The sequence below is a fragment of the Apodemus sylvaticus genome, chromosome 2 (genome assembly GCF_947179515.1).
Source record: "Apodemus sylvaticus chromosome 2, mApoSyl1.1, whole genome shotgun sequence".
NCBI classification, from domain to species: domain Eukaryota; kingdom Metazoa; phylum Chordata; class Mammalia; order Rodentia; family Muridae; genus Apodemus; species Apodemus sylvaticus.
This window is the reverse complement of record NC_067473.1, coordinates 180,618,895-180,643,084: the sequence shown is the minus strand read 5'-3', so window position 1 is coordinate 180,643,084 and position 24,190 is coordinate 180,618,895. Positions and strand designations below refer to the sequence as shown.

Sequence of the window (24,190 nt, the reverse complement as noted above, 5' to 3'; positions counted from 1 at the left end):
GTATAAGAAAACTATTTCAGTAACTTTCATATACATAAAACTGAGAATTCTGTATAAAGTCTGTAGGTTTGCCCTGTAGGGTACTAATGCCAGTCTTCACAGTGGAGTAGCACAAAATACAGACAACACAAAGTACCTGGCCACTGTGAAAGACCAACAAAACACACACACACACACACACACCCTTACAAAAAACTTTCTGTTGGTGGTACATGTATCTATTTGTATCTATATATGTCTATGTATGGCAAAGTCTATTTCTCTATGAATCATCACGGTTATTTATGTTTGAAACAAGTTTTATTTTTGACAGATTGGCCAAAATGAAGCATTAATACTGAATAGGGTCAGAAAGTAATGAAACTGGGGTCTGATGAGGCTGGGAAGAACAGCAGCAGCAGCAGGAGCAGCAGCAGTAACAACAACAAAATAGCAAAAACTGTTCCACATCTGGAGAACAGCTTGTCATGCTGGTGGCTTAAGGGTCTAGTGATGCGCAGTGCAGATGATGTCAGGACCTTTACGCAATGAACATCTTAATCGCGGAAGTCGGAAGAGTGCCCCTCCCCGACTTCCGGTCACTGGAACTACCCCGCCCGACCTGCCCAGCCTCGCGTTTTCCATCTGCTCTGCGGGAGCCCAACTGTCTGGAACTTCACCTTCCAGAAACACTAAGACCTCACGCCTGGTGAGTGGCTCACTCCTTCAGGACTCCCCAGGAGGGCAGTGAGTGCCAGGCCCTGCGGAAGGAGGGAACAAACACTCGTTCACCCCAGATCAAGCACCAATAAACGACCGAAGGAATGACGCACCTGGTCCAGCTTGTAACCCCTGAGTTTACTTACAGAAGCATGAGTGTGTGTGTGTGTGTGTGTGTGTGTGTGTGTGGCGGCGGGGGATGCTTGTGGAAGTGAGAGCTACGAAGCATGAGTGTGTGTGGGGGGGGGGGGGGGCGGGCAGGTGCTTGTGGAAGTGAGAGCTACCCACAAACAGCTGCATCACCGAGAAAAGCCTCACACCAGCATGGGAAGCTCCAACCTTGCCATCTCTCCTTCATTTACCCTTCCTAAGACCGTGTGCAGACAGAATTACATACAGTTGAGAGGGAGGCACAGGCGTACTTGTACTTGCTGGGCTGTCAGTGAGGGGCTCATAACCCTCCCACCTCCTCCTTTGAAGTGGAAGGTGAAAGGGCTTCCCTTCTTGGGGAGGGAGGTCAGTCTGATTAAAGTGGAATGGTTCTTTTAAGAGAACAGGGGTCTACAGTCTACTGCCTGGAAAGCCCTGGTTCCCGTTCCTAGCCCTGTAAATTAGAAAATAAAACAAATAAAGGTTCACATTTTTTCCTAAGAAGAGAGCAAACGTTAGGATGTAATTACTGCACACATTTTTCTACTAAAGGGTCAATCTTCAATAAAGATGTGTCTGCTGCTTTCAGACTCTTAAGAGAAATCCAATTCAGAGGCACTGTGGTTGGTTTCAGTCCCAGATTGTGTGACCAACAGCATTCCTTCTAAATCTATAGCTGTTATAGAACTTTGGAGTTCTCAACCTATAGGTTGCAACCCCTTTAGGGTTGATATGGCCTTTGGAAAACACAAATATTTACATCGTGGTTCCTAACAGAAGCAAGATTATACTTAGGAAGTAGCAAGGAAATAATTTTATGGTTGGGCTCACCATCATAATACAATAGGAACTGTATTAAAGGGTTTTCAGAAGGCTGACAGCCTCTGCTCTAGAGCATAGCACAAAGGAGTCTATAGCAGCTAGGTGCCTCGCGGTAGCCTGCCCTCTTGTCCTCAAGGGATTGATCATGAACTCCGGAAACACACTCATGTCCCTCTCTGGTGGCCATCACACCACTGAAACAATGGGGGACCCCAAGGAATTGGAGTTGTCTTTCTTTGTTGTTCTTCCCAGTGTGGTACCTCTGGAAAGTACCTTTTCTCTGCTTTAAAATTTCCTGTTTAATTGATTCTCTAATTGGTCATCAGTAAAGGACAGGTATTGATACTTAAGATATTAGGGCTGCCACAGCCCAGGTTTTGACCGCAAGAGCTAGGTAGTATGAGTCAATCCAAAACTGCTGATACAACTTACACTATAAATACCGCCCTTCTAAAAAGTAGAGTTAATGATTCCACAAAAGATCAGTTCAGTTCGTAATAAACCTTCACAAGAAGTAACTAGACAATCTCAAAACAGCTCCTTTGAGACGTTAAACAGTACTACTCTCCCTGATTGCCTGGGGTTCTCTTCCCCAAAAAGAGTCTAGGGTACAAGGCCTAGTTCAGGGTTCAGAACACAGTGACTGTGTGTGGCACCTTGGATTAAAAAAGAGAAATCCAAGGAGAACTGAAGGTTCGAACCCTGAGTCCTAACTCGGAGTTCCTTAGATTATAACTTATAATAATAGCGCCCTCAGTTCATCCTCCCCCCCCTGCCCCGCCCCTGCCCCGCCCCCTGGGCAGGCTCTGGGATTGGTGAGAAGCCCTTCAGCTTCCACACCTTTAATTCGAACAATAAAAGCAAGCGAGAACTATTCTCTCAGACTGGGTGTGTAATCAGATTAGTCTCCAAAGCTTCTTTTTCTGTTCTACAATTCACTTGCTGGGTTCAAAACCATGACACCCTGACAATGGGAGATAACCTTTTTAAGATACAAAAGAAAAACCAAACAAACGAAAAAGCAAAACCCACTAGGCTGTCCTTGTGGTGAGCCCCTCAGCCTGCACCCTGCAACCCTGCACTTCCTGAATCCAACTCACAGTACACCAGGCAGCTCTGCTGTGACTCCCTCCCCCACTGCCCCTGCCCCTCTCCCTTGCCCCTCCCACCCCCTCTTCCTTCTATCAAAGCCGGTGTTTGTCTGTGTAGGCCTGGCTGACCTAGAGCTCCGTTTGTAGACCAAACTGGCCTTGAACTCAGAGAGCTGCCTCCAGAGTTCTGGGACTAAGGGCACGTGCCACGTTGCCCGGTCAGGCTCACATCCTGTGTGATCATTTGATTATGTTTGCCACCGTCTAGTAGTGTGCACGTTCCCATTGGCAGGCACTTGGCTTGTGTCTTGCTTCCTGACCCTACTCCTACAAGAAACATTCTTGGTACATATTTTTAAAGGGGGGAAAATCCCAACTTCTCTTTTGACTATTTCCTTTTTACATCTGTATTCGGTTTTGTAACCCATCTCACTCCCCAGAAGGATTTACTTTAACCTCTTTAGTCCATGTTGCCTAGATGTTTACTAAGCGTTTATCTTACAGATGGAAAGCTGTATTTCCCTAAAATTTTCCGTATCCACTCCTCCCCTTCAGCTCCTGATACTGATTTTTTTTCCACTGCTGGGATTCAAACCCCAAACACCGAGCCTGTACTCTACCCCCAAAGTCCCACCCATAGCTGCCTAACACCTCACCTTTTCTTCAATCCCTAGCACTCTTTCTATTCTCCAGTAATGTGATAGCTCCACCCAGACTCCCCCAAATTTTCAGTAAAATTGGGGCCAAGGGCAGCACCCAAAGAGCACAGTTATATTCATACTTATACCCTCAATGCTTGGCAGAGGAGAGTTCTATTTATAGCAGCCTAGAGCTACACTCTTAAGGAAATTTATAGAATTAGCAGCCAAGAGCTACACGCTTAAAACAAAAGGCAAATTCTCACACAGCAGCGTCAGTGAGATGGCTAGATGGGAGAAACGATTTTATCTTAAGAAAGCACAACTGCCCTAAATCTTCAGAACACTTCTGATTGCTTAATCCATGCTGGAATAAGGCACCAGGCATGGGGCTGCATGGGGCAAAGAGCTAAGAATGTGGGGAGACTGCTGGGCTGGGGCGGCTACTCTGCTAAAATGTTAACTCCTGTGAAGGGCAGAAAATCAAGCACCTTGATCTTGTTAGGCAGCTATTAGCTGATTTAGGTGTGGGGAGGGGGGAGGGGAGGTTACTGTCTTATCGAAGGAACTTGAAAATGACGATCAAAATGCTGTTTTCTTATGTTTTTGTTTGTTTGTTTTTGTTTGTTTGAACCAGTCTTAATATAGAGGCCCAGACTGGTCTCAAACTCCTGACTTCCCTCAGGAATCAGCCTCCCCAGTGCTGGGATAACAGGCCTGTATAAGACCCTGCTCTGGTACATGCTCAGAAAACTGTTCAGAAGCTTCGAGGCCTTTTGGAGTGATGTATCAGCAGTATCTTAACCGAAGCGACTGCTTTAAAGTGGAGCCAGAATGCAACCTAGACAAAGATTTCTATTAGCACAAGATGGAGACCGTACAGAAGGCCAGAGGCAGGTTTACGGAATAAGTGCCTCAGTGGAAGGTGACCTCCAACTTTAGAGAGCTGGGTTGTGGAGGGGAGGGCGGGGGGGGGGGAGGGGGAGCGCGTGCACCCTCCAGCCTTGTCCTTGAAGGAGATTGAGCGAGCCGAGGGGAGGGGTAGACCGGCTCGGGTTTCCAATCACAATAGAGAAAGCGAGGAGGCTGGAGGGCTGCGGCCCCGCCTCCCCCTCCTCCTCCTTCTAGTAGAGCCAGAGTCGGCTGTCTGCAGAGCAGCCTGCGGACTTTGCAGTGGTTCCTCTGCCTCAGCGCGCTACAGAGCCTCCTCTTGTCTGGTAGGTCTGAACCCAGGATCCCAAAGCCTGACTTAACAGAACAGGGTGTGTGTTGTGGGAGTAGGGAATGCAGAGGGGTGGTTGTTTAGCAGAACGGGGAGGATGGAGCCACGGAGGACACAAGCACCCTCTGGGGCCTTTGCCCCTGAGCATCGCGCTCTGACCTATTTCTTCTTTGTGGTTTTGGGTGGCAAGCCGAGCGGAGCAGAGGTGCATAGTTGAGCTCCCGGCTCGGTCTGCACCAAAGGTGCAGCCTGAGTACAGGCTGATCTCTGGCCTTTGTGCTATCAATGGAAAGACTTGTAACCTAGTGTAAGTCAACCCGGTCTCATCAAGTCCTTGGTCGGCAGGTAGCACATCACCCACCCGCTGCCAAGCAGCCTGGGGCGCAAGGTGCCAGGGAACCGAGCTGGGTCTAGGTGGGTCCCTGTGAAGGTCGGAAGGTCTTGCACCTGGTGAGGGGGAAAGGTCCCGGTTATTGTAGCAACGGAGATAAGGGAGAGTTTGGTCCGGAACACCAGGCTTCGTCCCCTCTCTCGCTGTCCGCCCTGCGGCCGGGTACTTGCTGGCCCTCTTTAGTTGATCTAGGATTTTGTTTACTTCTTGTGCTAAGTGTGGAAGCCTGGGCTTCCCCTGGAGACCTTCCTTATTCGAGGTGTGCGCTGGTGTCTCCCTGGCGACCTGCTTTGCACAGGAGGAGAAGTGGCTTGGCTTGGGTGCTGCAGAACTGAACAAGCTCTGACCGGACCTGGCGTCCGGTGTAGGGCGGGGGAGAGGACTCGGTTTTTTTAGTGAAGAAATTGGAGGCTAAACCCGGGCTTTCAGAGTTAACATAGGAGATTCTCTGCGGAGTAGCCCTTAGCCCCTGACCTAGGCCACTGGTTCATGTCTAAAGGGTCATATCCACAGGAGAGAGGAATATATGTGTGTGTGTGTGTGTGTGTGTGTGTAGGGGGGGGGGGGTCCCTGAGGCTCAGGTGTTTTCCCTGTTTCTTTCTCCCTACAGTCAATTCCCTGCTGCTAACTCCCTGATTTGACACAGGCCTGCTACAATGCCAACTCTTCTCATTTTCTATCTCTGTGGGAGGTGGGGGTCAGAGGGGAACACAACACGCTGAAGTTCAGTCGAGATATCTGACTCTGCCTGTGTTCTCTGGGTCTTCAGCATTGTCGCTTGTCAAATTCCCCAAACTAGTTTGAAATGTTTTCAGGATAGCCTGGCTCGAGAGAGCTGCGGCTTCAGCTTTCCAGTCGTTCAGTTGTTTGGTTGTTTTTGTTTTCAGGCGGGATCCCAGGATGATGGAGGGTGTACCTTGGCCTCTCCTAACCCTCCTACCTCCACCTCCCAAACGTCGTCGGGATTCCAGGCCTTCCTAATGCTCTCTGGAACCTACCTAACAGATTTTAAGCCAACTAACAAAAATAAACTTGCTGTGGGCGGGCTTTGTAGAGGCTGTGCTTTTCTTACTGAAGAGATGCAGCTACTCTGTGGAAGCTGTTTAAGAGACAGGGCCTGTGTGAACCCATTTTAAGGTCGTTGCTTTGTCCAAACCCTCCCAAGGCAGTCCATCTTCGCATCCACCAAAAAACTACAGATGTGAGTGTCTAAGGCCAAACAACCCTGGAAGCAGTACAGACTGGGGAAGGGTTTAAAACAACACAAATAAGGTAGGGACAAGCGAGGGTTCTCTATAGGACCATTAACTAAGCCAGGTTTTGTTACTTAGTGCTTTACAGATTAGAAGCAAAAATGAGGGGAACAGAAAGGACTGGCTAGGTGGTGAAAGCCACAGTGGAGCTTCAGCTGTGATTAAACCCCTGCTAAAAAGAAACAAACTGTAACAATATGTGTAACAGCACATATTACTAACATTGACACTTTTCCGTGGAGACACTTTGTCAGGAGGGCAGGGCGGTAACTTTTGTGAGATTTAGAGCACAGAAATCAGTCTTTGTCCCCCTACCATTGAAGATAATCATTTGTGATGAGAATTATAATTAGTCATATCGGCTTTAAACAAGCTTAAACATATATTAGCTGGTTAACAAGGTTGCACATAAATTCCTTAATAAGGACAAAAGATAGAAAAGAGCTTGCTTAAGTATAAATATCTGTATCTTTTAGCCAGTAGTATGCAGTTACAACAGAAAGGTCACAGGAGCGATGGTGGGAACTTAACTGCTTGCACGGAGCTCTTGGGGAAGCATTTTGCTTTAAGCTCCTAGAGAAGGTTGCACTGATTAAGCCCTGCACACCACGAGATGTGCTTCCTGCAAGGCTTCTGCTGAGCTATACTTTACTTCAGAATGGAAGCTGGGACATTTTTAGGCTACTTCTCAGTCAGATTCCATGCATGTAAAAAAAAAAAAATACTCTGATCACCCCTTCTCCTTTCCTTGCAGGACAAGATGGCAACCCTTAAGGAAAAGCTCATTGTGCCCGTCGCAGAAGAGGAGGCTGCCGTCCCGAACAACAAGATTACCGTAGTGGGCGTTGGACAAGTGGGTATGGCCTGTGCCATCAGCATTCTGGTAAAGGTATGTTTTAAGAACAATGTAGGTCACAGTTTCTGCAGGAGTTGGTGGTCTGTCTGAGCAGCCGAGGTCTGTGTTGTCGTTGGACCCCCTCAGGCATCTGAAATGACTTGGAGAAATCACACTTACCTTTGAGGATTCTGGTCACTCTCTGTGTAGCTACTCTGGAAATACTTCCAGGGGTTCTTAACACCGCTATAGTATTGTGATGTCCTCCTGTCGTATTCATATTTAAAATACTCCCTATTGTCAGAACCACACCCCTTATGGCTGGTTTTGCCTCAATCCAAGATATGCATTTTATATCCTTACTGTATCTTTTCCTCTGTTTCACAAGATTTTGACTTTTTTGAGAGGCTGTCTCGTGGCATCCTCCTCAGTGTGTGCTTTTCCGATGTCTCCTTGTGATTTATCTAGTTGGGTGTTGGGTGGGTCCCCCACCAAGAGGTACAGCATAGTGACTTGCCTCGTTTCTATGGTGATAAACTGAGCTCTGTGGCTGGATGCCTGACTGGAAAATTTAGATGCAGTAGAGTCCGTGTCTTAGGGCATATTTGTAGAATTTTTGTAGACATGATTGTTGAGCTTTGAAGAATGTCTTCCTCTCCTCAAACTTCAAACCCCTGGCTTTATTTTGAAGTGATCTCAAATGCAATAGAAATTTGTAAAACTTATTTTAATAGTGAACACTTCCACATATGTATCTTCGGATTTATCTGCCCACTGGATTTTGCTTCGTTTTGTCTCGTACTCTCTCTATATATGTATACATATATATGTGTATATGTGCACATGTACATCTGCGTTCCGTAAACCAGCTGAGAAGATCTTGGCGAGACGGAGTAAGCTGTCTAAGTCCTCCAGCTTGTTTCCTAGGAACCGGACAGATTCTCTCCTGATCATTGCAGGCTGAAGCTGTCGACATCAGTGTTATTCTGCTTTGGTTCTCCAGACTTGACCTTCCTTTTGCTGTCTACCTGTCTAGACCCCTGGCTGCCCTTACAGAAACCCTTTGCAGCTCACACCAGGGCCTCTTTTGTCTTAGTTTTAGTGACTTGAGGCCTTGCCTGTTCTGAGGACTTCCTTAAAAGTAGGAAGAGAGGGACACAAGCTGGCAGCACCTCCCCCGCCCCGGGTAGAGCACACTGACCCTTTTGTGTGGTGGCTGCTTGAATTCCTCCCACCAAGCATATTCTTTCTGTTTGTGAAGTTTCCTGTGTTGTTTTGTTGGGGACTGAGCCCAGGGACTCTTTTGTATGCTAGGCAAGCATTCTACAACTGAACCCCTGAATTCTGTTCTTGGCCTTGCCAGCTTACAGATGTTGTGAGCCACCATGCGGGCCCTGGGAATCTAAGCTGATTTCCTCCATAGCAGCGGCCAGTGCTCTTAGCCACTGTGTCACCTCTCTAGCCACCCCTCTAGCGTTTTCAGTTCTCAAGGATCAAACTGCGAATCTTTTAACTGAGAAACAATCATCGAAGGACTCATCTATGTGTATTCTTTTGCTTGTTTCTCTAGCGACTTTTTAATTGACAAATACCTATGATAGGTGATAGTTTCCTGAACTGTAGGGGTTTCAAATGTTCTTTATTTAGTTTTGACTCTTACTTTGGTTAAAACAAAAACAATTGAGCTTGCATTTCTTTTAAAAGTACATATGTGTATAATATATGTATGCTATATACACATAAAATTAAAATGTTTCGAGTTTGGATCAGGCATGATGGCACACACTGGCAGTGTAACCCCAACATTCAGGAGGTAGAATAGGAGGGCATTACATGTTTGAGACCAGTATGGGATATGGGGATATATATATATATATATATATATATATACACATATACATATATGTATATATATATATATGTATGTGTGTGTGATATATATGTATATATATGTGTGTGTGATATATATGTATATATATATGTGTGTGTGTGTGATATATATATGTATATATATGTGATATATATGTGTGTGTGTATATGTATGTATGTATATACTAACAAAGTGCTTTATGCTAAATAATTGTTAGACTTAAACTTTTCTTCAGTGTGTATGGTGGTTATTACTGTGTTGCTCTGGGGTCTCCTCTAAGCACCAGGCTGGCCTTAGTATTGTGGCGTTCCCTTCCAGGTGCTGAGATCCTGGGCCTGTATCACCTTGTCCTCCTCATAGGAACTTTCCTTATCCTCGTTTTAAGATAAAGTGACTAAGGCAAAAGAAACGATGTCACCTGTCAGGGCCACACAGCTGCAGAAGGAAGAGCGGCTTGGGAGGCCATCCTCCACAACCATAACCCAAGAGTTGACCATAGAGATAAACATGCCCTATTGGGGAGCATGGCTGCTGTGCACACGGTCTGGGATTCAATACCTCAGCACCACAGAACAATGTATTTCCTTAGAATGCGAAGCCCACCCAGTGCGACAGCAGCGTGGACACTGCAGAGAGCTGTGGCGCTGGATCTTGCAGCTCACTGCTGCTACCCGGAAGACCTTACCACATATCCCTAGGTTAGGAAAAGCTCAAAAGGCGACTTAGCTAAGGCTGCTTGCTCCTTTGGTTAATTATTTGAAAAGTTATATCTTTCCCCCCCACAAAATCTCATGCTTAACAAGGCACTCGAATCTAAAACCTCCGACCTCAAATACCAACACATTGATGGTGGTCATTCATTAACTAAGAGGCAGAATCCACAACTGTATCTGTTCCACTTGAGACTTGAGATTAAAAGATTTCTACAGTAACACTCTTGGCTTTCAACCAGCCTTGCTCCTTAATAACACGTTTATATTCACAGCGCATGCATAAGCTATGGGGGTGTGGGTAGAGAAGCGACAAGGCTTTCAGCAGCAGCATTGCCACGCCTCTGTTTGTATAACTGCCTTAGAGGAGGTCCATCATACACAGCTATACCCAGCTCTTTGATTATTTTTTTAGGTGTTGGCTTCCTCTTTCCTTCAGCTCCGCGTGCACTTCCAAGCTAATTCTCCACACCCACTGACCTAGAGACCCTGACATCCTGTGATGTGGTTTTCTTACATAAGCTCTGAATGGTGTTGCCCTGTTAACTGCAGAGGCTCACATGTGCTGTCACTAAAAGACATCTGACGTGCTGGTGCTGGGCTCTGGCACAGAAAAAGTTAGGCTGTTAAGTGAGATGGTCTTAAAAAGAAATGTAGGTCTTAAAATGCAAATAAGAATTTTGTGGGCTCTTAAATACTTCATGTAAAAGAAGGAAAATCTATTTTTTCCAAACATGTTTAAGTAAAAAATAAGTAAATAAAAATTAATATTCATATTGGACACAGAGCTGTTTTCTCTCCCCATGATTTGGGTTTGGTTCATGAGGGCAGACTCTTCATCCAATGACTTGAATGCCTTTCCTGCCAAGACCCTGCACTGCTCGGAGCCAAGCTAAGCATTCTATGTTGTTGATAATTGAATACCATACTCTAATGTGCTTGAGGACTTTGGTCAGTGGGTACTTAGCCATTTGTAAAAGGCTTCTGTGGAGTAGACTGGTGCTAAGCCATCCTCGCATGATTCAGGGCACTAGATTAGTGACAACCGAACACTTGGGAAGCAATTTGAGTGAGAAGGGGCTTTGTGTTCCTGCACAGACCGTCAGGGCAGGGACAGCATGGTGGCAGGACTGTAAAAGTGCTTGTTAATGTCTTCACAGATTAGGCTTCGAAGATGAGACAGGAGGTAAAGCTGTAAACCTCAAGGTCTCTATAGAGAGAGCCTCTAGTGAGGCTTCATGTCCTAAAGGTTCCTTTTTTTTTCATTGAATATAATCTTCATTACATTAAAAATGGCAAAACCTTTCCCAGTTTTCCCCCTCCCTGAAAACCCCCTACCCCTCCTCCCATTCCCTGCCTCCATGTATATGCCCCTCCACCCGACCCACTCCCCCTCCCCCCTCGATTTCCCTTTGTTGGGGCATCTATTGAACCTTCACCTGACCAAGGACCACTCCTCCCACTGATGCCCTACAAGGCCCTCCTCTGCCACATTTTTGGCTGGAACCATGTGTACCCCTTGGTTTGATGGTTCAGTCCCTGGGAGTCCTGAGGCATCCGGGTGGCCTCCATCGCTGTTCTTCCCATGGGGCTATAGACCCCTTCAGCTCCTCTGGACCACCCTCTAACTCTCCACTGGGGACCCCACGCCCAGACCAATGGTTGGCTGCTAGCATCTGCCTCTGTATGTGTAAGGCTCTGGCAGGGCCCCTCCGGAGACAACCATGAAATTCTCCTTCTGGTATGTACTTTTTGTCGTCCATAATAGTGTCAGGAGTTTGGTGACATAAAGGCTCTCTAGAGTCCCCAGTTAGCACCGCTAGCTGGAAACCATGTGTTCAGAGCTCATGAGCCCTACTTCACACTCAAACTACAACGGGAATGAACGACTGATTCTGTGTTTTCAGTCTCTGGCTGATGAGCTCGCCCTGGTGGATGTCTTAGAAGACAAGCTCAAAGGAGAAATGATGGATCTGCAGCACGGGAGCTTGTTTCTCAAGACTCCAAAAATTGTGGCCGATAAAGGTAGGTAGCTTCTTTGCATTCTCGAAGGGATCTAACACGAAAGTAATTTTATTACGAATGGATACTTGGAATGCACCCTCCAGTATGACAAGCTGACCATCCACTCTTAATTTGTTGCTATTACTGTCTATGGCGCTATAGATTAAACCTAGGGTTCTTCAGGACGCTAGGCTAGTGTGTAGTGTGCCCTGAGCTACTCTGTCCTAAACTTCAGTTTGTTTGTTTTCTGAGACAGGGCTTCTCTGTATAGCTATGGCTATCCTGGGACTTGATCTATAAACCTGGGTGTCTCTGTCTCCCACATCTGCATGGTGTGTTTCAAACCAGACTGGGCTGCATAGTGGGACTGTCTTAAACATACACACACTGTGGGTGATCGTAGGCTATGCTGGCCTTGAACTCATGCTCCAGCCTCCTGAGTACTGGGATTCAAGGTGTGTCCCATCCCTTAATATATGAAGTATTAGAAACCAAAATTTAATTTACAATCAAAACCAAACACTGCCTTTTTCTTCATAGCTTTACATGGCTAAAATGGAATTAAAAATGAGTATTGTCTGTGTTGTATGTTACTAGTTTATAGGAACATGTGGAAATGGGCAAAACCATGATTTCACGGTGATTGTAGAAAGCCTGTCTTCTGGGCTGGGGACTCAGTGCTTCAGCTTTTCCTGGAAATTCAGTAGACTCCTTGGGCACAAACATATTTCGGGGTATTGTTTCCTGGTTCCTTATCTGTCAGTTTTGAAGTCAGGTTGCATCATTGTTACTCAAGGAAGAAAAATGCAGCTGCAGAGGCTTGAAGTTCAAAACCTCTTAATATGGCTGGAGAGATGGCTCAGCGGTTAAGAGCACTGACCGCTCTTTCAGAGGTCCTGAGTTCAATTCCCAGCAACCACATGGTGGCTCACAACCAACTGTAATGGGATCTGATGCCCTCTTCTGGTGTATCTGAGGACAACAGTGTTCTCAAATAAATAAATCTTTAAAAATAAAAACCCTCTTAATAGTTTCTGGGGATCACTCAGTGAGTGAGAGTGTTGTGCTCTTCTAGACAACCTAATTTCGGTTCATGCCACCCATATCCGGCAGCTCACAACCACCTGTAACTCCAGCTCCAGAGAGTTTGATGCCCTCATCTTGGCCCTGAACACACACACACACACACACACACACACACACACACAATCTATTAATACAGAAAACTAAGTTCTGGAAACTTTGTATGGTGGAACTTCTAGAACATGCCATAGCACGTTTGGCCCAGGAGTTGAATTTAAGGTTGACTCTCTCATTTCCTTCCTTCAAGATTACTCTGTGACAGCCAATTCTAAGATCGTGGTGGTGACGGCCGGAGTCCGCCAGCAGGAGGGGGAGAGTCGACTCAACCTGGTGCAGAGAAACGTCAATGTCTTCAAGTTCATCATCCCTCAGATCGTCAAGTACAGCCCAGACTGCACCATCATCGTGGTCTCCAACCCAGGTACTAACACGGCACCTCAACTGTAACACCAGCCCGTCTGGTTCCAAACCTTTGGGCGACCTCGTTGTTTTGGGTTTGTTTGCTGATGGAGGCAGTCCGAAGCCCACATGCCTTCTGTTACTGGTAAAGAAAGATGGCGTCTGCAAAACAGATGGCTCCATCCCAGGCCAAATGTTAAAAAATGCATGAAGCCTTGTATCATGGGTTTTGTCTTCTGGTTTTATCTGTGTGCGTTGTAGAGTTGTAAGGCTTTACGTTTTTAAGTGACAGGTAGGTGGAGCTCGGACGCGACTCAGAAAAGCACGTGATGTGTAAGCCTGAGGACCTGAGTTCAGATCCTCTGCATCCACATAGAAAGCCAGGCTTGAGAATATGCGTCTTTAATTTCAATGCCAGGGAAATGGAGGAAGGAGGATCCCTGGTGGTCTTGGCCAGCCAGTCTAGCCAACTTGGTAAAGCCTGGTTGGTTAAGAAACCCCATCTCAAAATAAGGTGTGGAGTGGCTGAGGAAGACTCAGTGTGGACCGCCAGCCTTCATGCTCACAGGCGCGTGTGTACACTCATGTGCACACACACTGTAGTTCCTGGCACTACCTTTTTAGCCCGATGAATAAAAAATATATAAAGCTATTGTTTACAGCCTCTGCTGGGCCCCACCAGACCAGGATAAGAATCGGTGAACTCACAAAGCAAGAATCCGCATCACCAAGCTGCCTCTGAGCCATTCGTTTGAACTGATAAGTCAGGACATACAATAGCCACATTTCCCAAAGGGCTTGGGAGTCGGGGTGGAGAGAATGACTTGGTGGTTAAGAGCACTGACAGCTCTTGCAGAGGACCCACATTCAGTTCCCAGCATGCACATGGTGCCTCACAGCCATCTGTCACTCTAGTTCTGAGGGAACCCAGTGTCCTCTTCTGGACTCGGCATGTGGCACACAGACACACAGGTAGATTAAAAAAAAAAATCCAAAAACATCAAACAACTTTTTAAAACATGGAATGTCTCTTATAACCCATCACATCAGCCAGTTATTTTTCCTTTTTGCTTTGTTTGTTTTTTTCTATTATCTTTCAAAGAAAGTAACTTTGCAATGGCCTGTCTTGGTTTTCTTTGTGTGTGTGTGTGTGTGTGTGTGTGTGTGTTTGGTTTTTTTGGTTGGGATTTTCTTTCCTTAGCCTTTCTCTGTATAGGAAAAGAAAGCTTTCTAAGGTTTCGTGACTAAATTATATTTTGTCATGTGCCAGACCAAATGGTTAAAAGTTTAGTGTCTGCCACTAACCCCTCTTCTCTCAGGATGTCCTGGGCGCTGAACTATGGAGTGGGCAGGTATTCTGCCATCGAGGCATGTCACCCAGCTCAGTGTCGCAGCTCTATCATTTACCTTCACAGTTACTGCATGGTAGTGAGCATATTTATAAAACAGTAGAGCTGTGTCTGATCTGTCACCTGGAGGACTGTGGTGGCTAAGCCTGCCTGCAGGGTGGGAGTGGGGTTGGATGTGGGGGGAGTCAAGATAGTTCCTGATAGGAGATCATTTCTGTATTCTCCTTCTTTATGCACCTTGACTAGGGCTTCCTGAATGGTTCAGTCACATAGGTAAACACACATGCCAGGTAGGTGTCGCACAGACGGCCAGCAGCTAGCCATATTCCATGTGTTCACATCCTACTTCACGTGGCACTGCCTGATTACATCATTTCCAAGGCAGAGCTTCAAAGTGTGAGCCTCCAGGGAAGCTCTCATGGTACACAAAAGTTGGCAAAGGAAAGGCATTGTTCAGTGAGAGTGTGCCAAAAATACCTTCACCAGGCTCCACAGAGGAGTGCAGGGTGGGGCCTGCCTAACCCATTGTCAGCTTTTTTTCTCCCAGGGTCTACATTTCCTTCTCTTTCCAACACAGCCTGTAACTTCTGTGACCCCACAGAAATGTTACCACAGTGTCCCATAGATGAAGGCTATGTATTAGCCATCCAGCTGTGAGATAGTAATGACATGGATTTCACGATAGTTTATTGGACATTACCTCACTGGAGAAAATGCATACAGGTGCACCTCATTAACTTAGGAATGGCATTGCTTGTGATGACAGCTGTCACAATCCCAGATTGTTAGAACTGGTGGCCATGTGACTGAGTGTGTTAGTTGCTGTTCTCTTGCTGTGGGAAGACCACCGTGACCACTACAACTCTTAATAAAAGAAAGTACTTAATTGACTAGAGTTTCAGGGATGTAGTCCATTATCACAGTGAGAACAGGGCGTCACACAGGCAGACCTGAGAGCTACCTCTTGATCCTTAGGCAGAGCGGGAGCCTGGGCCTTGCATGAGCTTCTGAAACTTCAAACCCTGTGACGCACTTCCTTCAACAAGGCCACACCCCCTAATCCTTCTAATCCTTTCAAATAATGTCAGTCCCTGGACTAAGAATTCAAATATATGAGCCTGTGGGGGCCATTCTTATCCAAACTATCATAGAAAGGGCTGCATCTGCCTTTTATAATGTGGGACATATTGTAAAGCTAATTGACTTATAATGCTCCTGAGTATTATATCAGTTGATGCTACGTTTGCACATGTTTACACACTTACTGTATCCTTACAAATGCTTCGATCATATCTCCCTGACCCAACTATGAAAATATTTCTGGCCACATCTCACATGGAGAGGCAGAAGCCATAGTACCTTCTAATTGGCTGAGCAGTTCCAATTTACTTAATATTTTTCTATGATATTTAGTGGATATTCTCACTTACGTCACCTGGAAGCTGAGCGGGTTACCGAAGCACCGTGTGATTGGAAGTGGATGCAATCTGGATTCGGCTCGGTTCCGCTACCTCATGGCTGAGAAGCTTGGAATTCACCCCAGCAGCTGCCACGGATGGATCCTGGGCGAGCACGGAGACTCCAGTGGTAAGAGTTTCCTTTGTGCCTCTGGGTTATGCAAAATGTTAATTCTTTCCTTATTTCAAATTTTAGTTTCATATGCATTGTTATATTTCAGAAAGGGTTCAGAGGTATTATACTTAACATTTTGGGTTCTATTCCAGTTTGCTTTAGCTTTCTGTCATCTATTCATTGATCTACCTCGCTAGCTATCATTTGTTTGTTTTTAAGAGACAGTCTCGCTACATACTCCTGGCTATCCTGGAACTTGCCATGTAGATTGGGTTGGCTTTGAACTCACCACAGAGCTCAAACTGGAGTCATCTGGCTTGGCAGCACATATGCCTATCTCCTGAACCATCTTGCCCATTTCACCATACTTTCCCTCATCCATTAAGTGTGAATCACTCATGTCTACAGCATGAGAGAAATTCTTGAGCATGATTAGGCAGATCCATGGTTTTCTTTTAAGACCATAGGCTGTCTAGTAAGCTTGGTACAGCAGATACTGTGGGCCAAGGGCATCTTCCTTGGCCACTGGCAGTTTAGCTGCCATAGCTGTATAACTGCACTGGACTGTACCTGGTCATTATTCATACCATCTGAGTATCCAGTGTTCTCCAAAAGTTCCTGTAAATCGTGAGACTGGGATTTCAAAGCCGGTTCCCATGTTTGTTTGTAGACATTCTCCCTTAAATTAAGAAGACCCTAATTTATATATATTAATGTTCTTCTATAATGATAACTGTATTTGGGTATAATTACCCTAAATTTTTTCTACTTAAGAAGAGAGGGGCTTTTGTTACCAAACAGTCCCCAGGGTAGAAGTTTACGTTTCTAAAATTAGTGTGTAGAATGGTCCCAAACTATAATTCCTTGTGATTTTTACCAACATAGAAATTTGGAAAAGAGTTTCATGTTCTTTGTAAATGAGGTAATGACTGTTTTGAGCCACATTTGTTTAAAGCTAAAAGGTCAGTAGTAGGGGCTGGAGAATGGCTCAGCGGTAAGGACACTTGATGCTGTGGCAGAGGACCCAAGTTCAGTTCCTAGAGCCACGTCAGGTGGCTCACAGCTGCCTGCAGCTCCAGCCCCAGGTGTCTGACTCACTCTTCTGGACTCTCTGGGCACCTGCACATACCCACAAACACATATACATTGTGTGTGTGTGCGTGTGTGTGTGCGTGTGCGTGTGCGTGTGTGTGTGTGTGTGTGTGTGTGTGTGTGTATGTGTGTCTGTATCTGTGTGCGTGTGTCTGTGCGTGTATCTATGTGTACGTGTGCGTGTGTGATCTATTGTTAGTTGAAGGCAAATATCAGAGCAAATAACTCTCCAAAAAGGATGGGAACTCCACCAGGGACAATTGCCATTGGAATAGTACCAACTGGTATAGGGATAATTTGTATCAGAGTTGAAATCTGAGATAAAAAAAAAAAAGGTTTTGTCTTTTTTTTTTCTCAGTGGCTGTGTGGAGCGGGGTGAATGTGGCAGGAGTCTCCCTCCAGGAACTGCATCCAGAAATGGGGACAGACAATGACAGCGAGAACTGGAAGGAGGTGCACAAGATGGTGGTGGACAGGTGAGCGGGCGGGCAACTCCACTTAGGAGAGTTCCAGTCCTGTCCTGGTAGATGGAACCTTAAGCTGTTTGCACACTTCTGCTCAGGTGACTCTTCACCTGATGAGTCTGACTCTGAGAGGAAGGGAAGATTAGACCAGTCAGACTTGCTAAGCAAGTCTCTAGAGAATGTAAATGTGTGTTCTCAAGAGAAAACAGGCAAATATGTAGAGACAAATAGGAAACTGCCTAGTGAGAGGGGGCTTCACCCTGCCACTTGTCAACGAATAAAGCTTGGTTCTTCCACAGAAGGGGTTCTAGGTCCCTTTAGTCACAACACACTTGGGCAGCTTGTTGGGAGTATTTAATCAGCTCTGTTCTTATCTGCCTACCTCTACCCTGTTAAAGATGTCTCCCATCCTAATCCTTTTTTCTGAAGCTGTTTTATTATCAACCATTCTCCATTACCCCAAGTAATCATTTTGAAATACAGCCTGTAGCTCAGGCTTGGACGCACATCCTGACAGGGAGGCTGACTCTAGCCGCTGGGGGCCATTTCACCTTCAGGATTATCTGTTTTCTGGCGTCTCCCAGACGCACTAGGTCATGATGGCCCATGGCCTGGTTCTCTGTGGGCCCTGTAGTATGTGTAAAGTATAAGACCTGCAGACTTGTCTGCATGATGTCATGTATCACATGCTGGCCCTCATACTGATTACCTACAAGCATTCAGTGTTAACTATTTACAAAGCGGTTCCATAGAAAGGAAATATGCCTCAAATATGGAAGTTTTTCTTAGAATGCTTTTTCCTGGAAAATTTGATTTGCATATGTCAAAAAAGATCTAAAAGTTGCAAAAGTCCTTAGGTTTTTCAATTAAGTTAACGCCTCAATTTTAAAATAACAGGATGACTGCTCTTTTGAGGGACAACCTTTCCTGCCCTTCATTACTTCCTATGTTCATCAATATATTTGGGAAGTATACACTTACATAAATTAATATTGGTTGAAAATATATCTTTTTAGGGATTGGAGCTGGTCCCAGACTCTAATATCAATTAAGAGTAAGTACTGGCCTTGTAGAGGACTGGAGTAAAGTTCCTAGTACCCTTATGATACCTCTAACTACAGGCCTTTGGTCTCTTGATGCTAGCACTCCTGTGGACATCCACCACGTGCGCCACATGTACACAGACAGACAGGAACACAATGCATACACATAATTTAAAAAAAAATCTTAAAAAGAAAATGTACATTCTAAACTGTCGTGCCTTTGTAGACACATCAGTATGTGCCTCCTGTCGTGTTGTCCTTAGGTTATTTGTATATTAATTCACTTGACGTTCTTAAAAAGCTTACAAAACAAATGCACTTTTCTCCTTTACTAAGAAAAGGAACTACAGCCAAAAAAGTTAAGAATTTGGCCAAGATGGCAGTCAGTCAGTGCCAGAGCAGGCCCCGCCCACCTCAGTGGTTAGGTCTCAGTGGTCTGTCCTCTGTCTGTTCCCTAGTGCCTATGAAGTCATCAAGCTAAAGGGCTACACCAATTGGGCCATCGGCCTGAGCGTGGCTGACCTCATCGAGTCCATGCTGAAAAACCTGTCTCGGATTCACCCAGTGTCTACCATGGTGAAGGTGAGAGATGAGCTATGACGTAGAACAGGATGTTCAGTCTTGCGCTGTATGAAGAGATTCATCTTTAAAAAAAAAAGGCCAGGGAAACTTCCAGTCCACAGTAACTTTTGCATCCAGGGTTTATATGATAAATATAAGTTTATTTTTGTCTTTCAAACCAAAGATTAGGATGAGAGCACCTGACCCTGTGGGAGCTAAGATGTCTGAACTTTTTCTAAGAAGTCTTCCTTGTATGCTATAAAAAAAACTATTAACTATGAATCCTATTCAGAACCTTCCTCTATTATACTATTAAATAAAACATATACTAGGTTCATTATGTGGTAAGCTATAGACAGCCTTTCATGTAGCACTTGATAACACAGCATATTTAGTTTAAATCAAAAACTATGGAGCAAACAAACAAGAGAGGCTAAAAGAGCCTCAGCCAAGGGCTGGGCTGGGCCTCTGCTGAGGTAGTGCTTGGTTAGTATGCAGGAGGCCCCAGGTTTGATTTCCCAGCGCTGTTTAAATCCGATGTGGTTGTGCAGATCCATATGTAATCCGAGGACGTAGAGACAAGGATCAGAAGTCCAAAGTCATCCTCAGCAACATAGAAAGTTTGAGATGAACCTGGGCTACATTACCTCCTCAGAATGAAATCTATTGAATAAAAGTGAAGTTACTTTAAAACAGCATAGGAGCAAGTGAGCCCTTTCCACGTGTCAGGGTCAAAGAACAAAAAGAATGATGGGAAATAGTAGGTGTAGGATCCCCAAGAACAAGCTAGCTGGCTGGGCAAACTAAATTGGGTTCACGTGAAGGAGCCTGCCTTAATAAAGTAGGGACCATCAAGAAAGGAGCGAATGACAACTTCTGATTTCTGCATGCATGTATGCATACATACACACAGACACATGCATAGACACAGACAGATGGACACACACGGACAGACGGGGGGACACACGGACAGACAGACTCACACAGACAGACAGACTCACACAGACAGACAGACTCACACGGACAGACAGACTCACATGGACTCACACGGACTCACACGGACTCACACGGACTCACACGGACTCACGCGGACTCACGCGGACTCACATGGACTCACACAGACTCACACGGACTCACATGGACTCACATGGACTTACACGGACTCACAGGGACTCTCACACACAGACATAGACTCACACACACAGACATAGACTCACACACACAGATATAGACTCACACACACAGGCGGGCTCAGATACACAGGCAGACTCAGACACAGACACATAGACACATACACACAGGCAGACACACATAGACACAGACACAGACACTCATGCACACTCACACACACACACAGATGCGTACCCAGACACACACTGAAACATGTGTGCACACATGCATACCACACACACAGGTAGTTGGGAACAGCATGGTGCCAGGTGTTTAGGTTAGAATGCTATGGACAGTTTACAAGAGGAATGTGGGAAAAGGAGTCCTTGTGACTTTTGGGGAACATACAGAATGTTTTTAATTATCTCTACTTTGGTATATATTCAAAAAATTTTGTTAATAGTTTTAAATATTAAGATAACTTGTTAAATAAATTAATCTACTAGCCATATAGGGAAATCAGTTCCCTTATTTAAAGTGTCAGATCATTTGATATAGCTAATTATAGTTTGGTAATAAGACAGTCAGCTTCTTCAGCGCCTCTTGGCATGTTCCAACTACTTACAGGGGATCTGAGGCCCCCTTTGGCCTTTGGGGACAACCACGCTCATGTGCTACACATAAACTCAGATACGTAATAAAATATTTTTTGATTTTTGTTTTTTAAGACAAGTTTCTTCGTGTAGCCCTGGCTGTCCTGGAACTTGCAGTGTAGACCAGTACCAAGCTTAGAGATCTGCCTCCTCCTGCCTTCCTGAGTACTGAAATTAAAGGCATGTGTTACCATTCCAGGCACCAGAAAAATAAAAATAAAACCTTAAATAAAATGAGTTGATAGGAAGTTATTCATTGAGCAAAGAGTTAAAAGCCATTTAATGGTTCATATAGCAAGTTGTATTTAAGCAGAAAGCGTTTGACTTCAAAACTAAGTACTGATTACTTTCTTGTAGCCAGTTTTGTCATAGAATAAGTTTGCACAGTCTATAAATTATAAATATAAAATTGAAGTCAAAACCCAAGCTTATGGGACCTATGGACCAATTAGATGAAAACTGAAGTACAGAATTTGTGTGTTTATCAAACTTCCTACAGTTGTTTGGACCCGACATACATCCAAACAACTTCCTTCGGGTCATTCCTAGCATGGCCTTGTCTGAATGCTTCCTTTGCTCTCACAGGGCATGTACGGCATTGAGAACGAGGTCTTCCTCAGTCTCCCGTGCATCCTTAATGCCCGGGGGCTGACCAGTGTCATCAACCAGAAGCTGAAGGACAACGAGGTCGCTCAGCTCAGGAAGAGTGCGGACACCCTGTGGGACATCCAGAAAGACCTCAAAGACCTGTGACTGCCAGGCTCTAGGCTGTAGAAATACAAACCTCCAACGTGACTAACTGTGAACCTTTAGTCTTCAGCCTTGTATGTAGGTCACAGCTTGCTTCTTCCCTGACATGTGATATGAGCTCACAGATCAAAGCCGGGGCTCGTTTGATGTTTGCACTAGGAGCTCCCGAACAAATAAAGTTAGCAATTGCAGCATACTTCTGCATGCCTCTTTTTCTCTGGGTAACTAGGGATGGTGTTTCCCTATGCAGTCAGCACTAGCCTTAAACTAAGCCCTTCTGGCCACAGCCTCCCTGGTGTTAAGATTACGTGCTCACCTTGCATTTTCTTTAATGATTTCCAAAAAGTTGTGGTAAGTTCCATAAATGATTCTTCCTACACCTCCAATGTCCTTAAATTCTACCATCTATGTCCCAGCGATTACCTTCCAGCCGGGTCAGAATATTCAGTTACAATGTGCCCTATGATTTTTACATTTTGAAAATATAGTTAAAATTGTTTGAAGGTTTTTAATTGTGGTCATGTGTAGCTGCATGCACATAAGACCACCTGGGTCTGTTACCTTGAAGCTGAGTCCTTGGTGGTTGTGAACTACCTGAGGTCCATATTGAGAGGCAAGCCAGGCTCCACAACAAGGCCAGCGCATGCTTTTAACCACTGAACTATCTCTCCAGCTATGAATACAATTTTTGAGTTAAACAAGAGAAGAAATTAGCATACCTTTCATATAAAATAGTCCATTTTAATTCTCTGAAAGGAATTCTCTGAAAGGAAACCAGTGTTCAAACTAGACATATATTGGAGTGGTCTTTGTTAGTAAAATAAAATGAACATTTAGGTCCAGACCCAGTTGACAGGAAGACTTTACAATATGGAAACTCTGTAAGGGATATGTAAGGGAGGTTGACTTTGAACTGGTCCTAATTTATGTGGGCTATCTAGGACTGAGTTTGGGGATGGCTAAAAGCTGCCGAAAGAACCCTGGGCTTGAGAGTCAGCTCTGTCTTCAATTGATAGTGGTCTGGGCACATTGCCCGCTGTCTAATCAAACCTAAGCCCTAATTCCTTCATCCATGAACAGTGATGGCAACAGTTCTTTTCTGGTATGAGTGGTTTACTGTACTTCAGATCGTTTTTCCGTACTGAGGCCGAAACCCTTAGGCAAGTGCTGTGCTACTGAGCTGTATCACTAGCCAGAGTAGTAGAAATAAAACGAGAAAATTATGTAGAATCCTTAGGACAAGGCTTGGCCATATAGCGGCTAACACAAGTTGCTCTTACAACTGCAGATGTTTTGCAAAGATTCCAGTCTCCTGAGTTATAAGGTGGTATTTTTTTTTTTTCACCATGGCACTAGTGATGGTTGTGGACAGAGTGGTGCTCGATTATAGAAAACAGTTAGAAAACACCAGCCCCGATGGTTACCTGGCAGACGTCCATAGATAGCTCTTCCCAGAGCACGCTAGAGATCCTTGTAGCCCTCTCCAGATATACCCTAGGGGAAGGGGGCAAAGTCACCCTAAAAGTCAGTGCTCTGAAGATTTGCATCTCTTTTCCTATGAGGAAATAAGAGATGCCCAGAGATGACAGCCAGCCCCTAAACGGAGCTAAGAATCCAAGCAGCCTGGGGCTTCTAAACGCATACCTTTAACCATTATGTGTTCTGCAGTGAACACCACCCCTTTATAACATGTTGGGGCTTTGCATCTTGTTCCAGCATTTCTGAGGATATTTGTGTTATGGAAAGTGAGGCCAAGACAGGTATTACATTTATTTTTTCAAATCACATTTCCAAAATGATATATTTGTACGAAGACTGTTTCTCTGAGAAGAGAGGTCAGGTCTTGGCTCTAGTTCTTTGTTGTCGCTCTGAGTGAGTGCCGAATTGATAATAAGTTGTTCGTTTCCAAGACCGAATTTTTTGGACCAGTTTAGAGTTTAAATGGGATTCTTGTTATCCCTGGAGCTCCCACAGAGAAATGCAACCCTGGCGGTTAGCAGCGGGGGCTCAGCAGGAAGCAGAAGCTGCTGCTCTAGATCTGGAACAGTGTTTGGTGCCAAACCAAGTGAATTATAGCTGGGAGCCATGACACATTTAGAAGGCTGGGGCAGGAAGTAGGTGTTCATGGAGTACAGTTTGGTGTAGGAGTTACGGGACAGAAGAGGTGTCCGTGGCTTGAGAAGAACAATGTGCAAATCTGTATTCTACATTTACGCTACCATTTTTAAAAAGATGCTATTTTAATTGTGGGTATGTACGTGCTTGTGAAGGTCAGAAGAAGGTGTCAGATCCTCGGGAGCTGAGGGTGCTGGGAAGGACGCCCCCGTCCTTTGCAGTGCTCTTCTGGGCCATCTCTCAGCCATGTTTGCATATGTAACACATCAGGGAGGACCCAAGTCCAGATGTTAGATTAAAAGATTCATAGCTCT

At 45.1% G+C, this 24,190-nt stretch overlaps 1 protein-coding gene across 2 annotated transcripts; it reads left to right on the top strand.

Moving 5' to 3' along the window:
* The first annotated feature begins 581 nt into the window (after positions 1–581).
* Positions 582–21,957, top strand: Ldhb (lactate dehydrogenase B). Of its 2 annotated transcripts, none has more exons than XM_052175217.1 (8): positions 582–688; positions 7,021–7,155; positions 11,589–11,706; positions 13,016–13,189; positions 15,930–16,103; positions 17,539–17,656; positions 19,146–19,269; positions 21,597–21,957. In XM_052175217.1, the coding sequence occupies exons 2-8, from the start codon at positions 7,027–7,029 to the stop codon at positions 21,762–21,764; spliced, it is 1,005 nt and encodes a 334-aa protein (XP_052031177.1). In that variant the 5' UTR covers positions 582–688; positions 7,021–7,026; the 3' UTR covers positions 21,765–21,957. The 2 variants fall into 2 exon arrangements, with proteins under 2 accessions (XP_052031177.1, XP_052031176.1); XM_052175216.1 differs by lacking the exon at positions 582–688 and adding an exon at positions 4,510–4,617.
* The last annotated feature ends 2,233 nt before the right edge of the window (positions 21,958–24,190 follow it).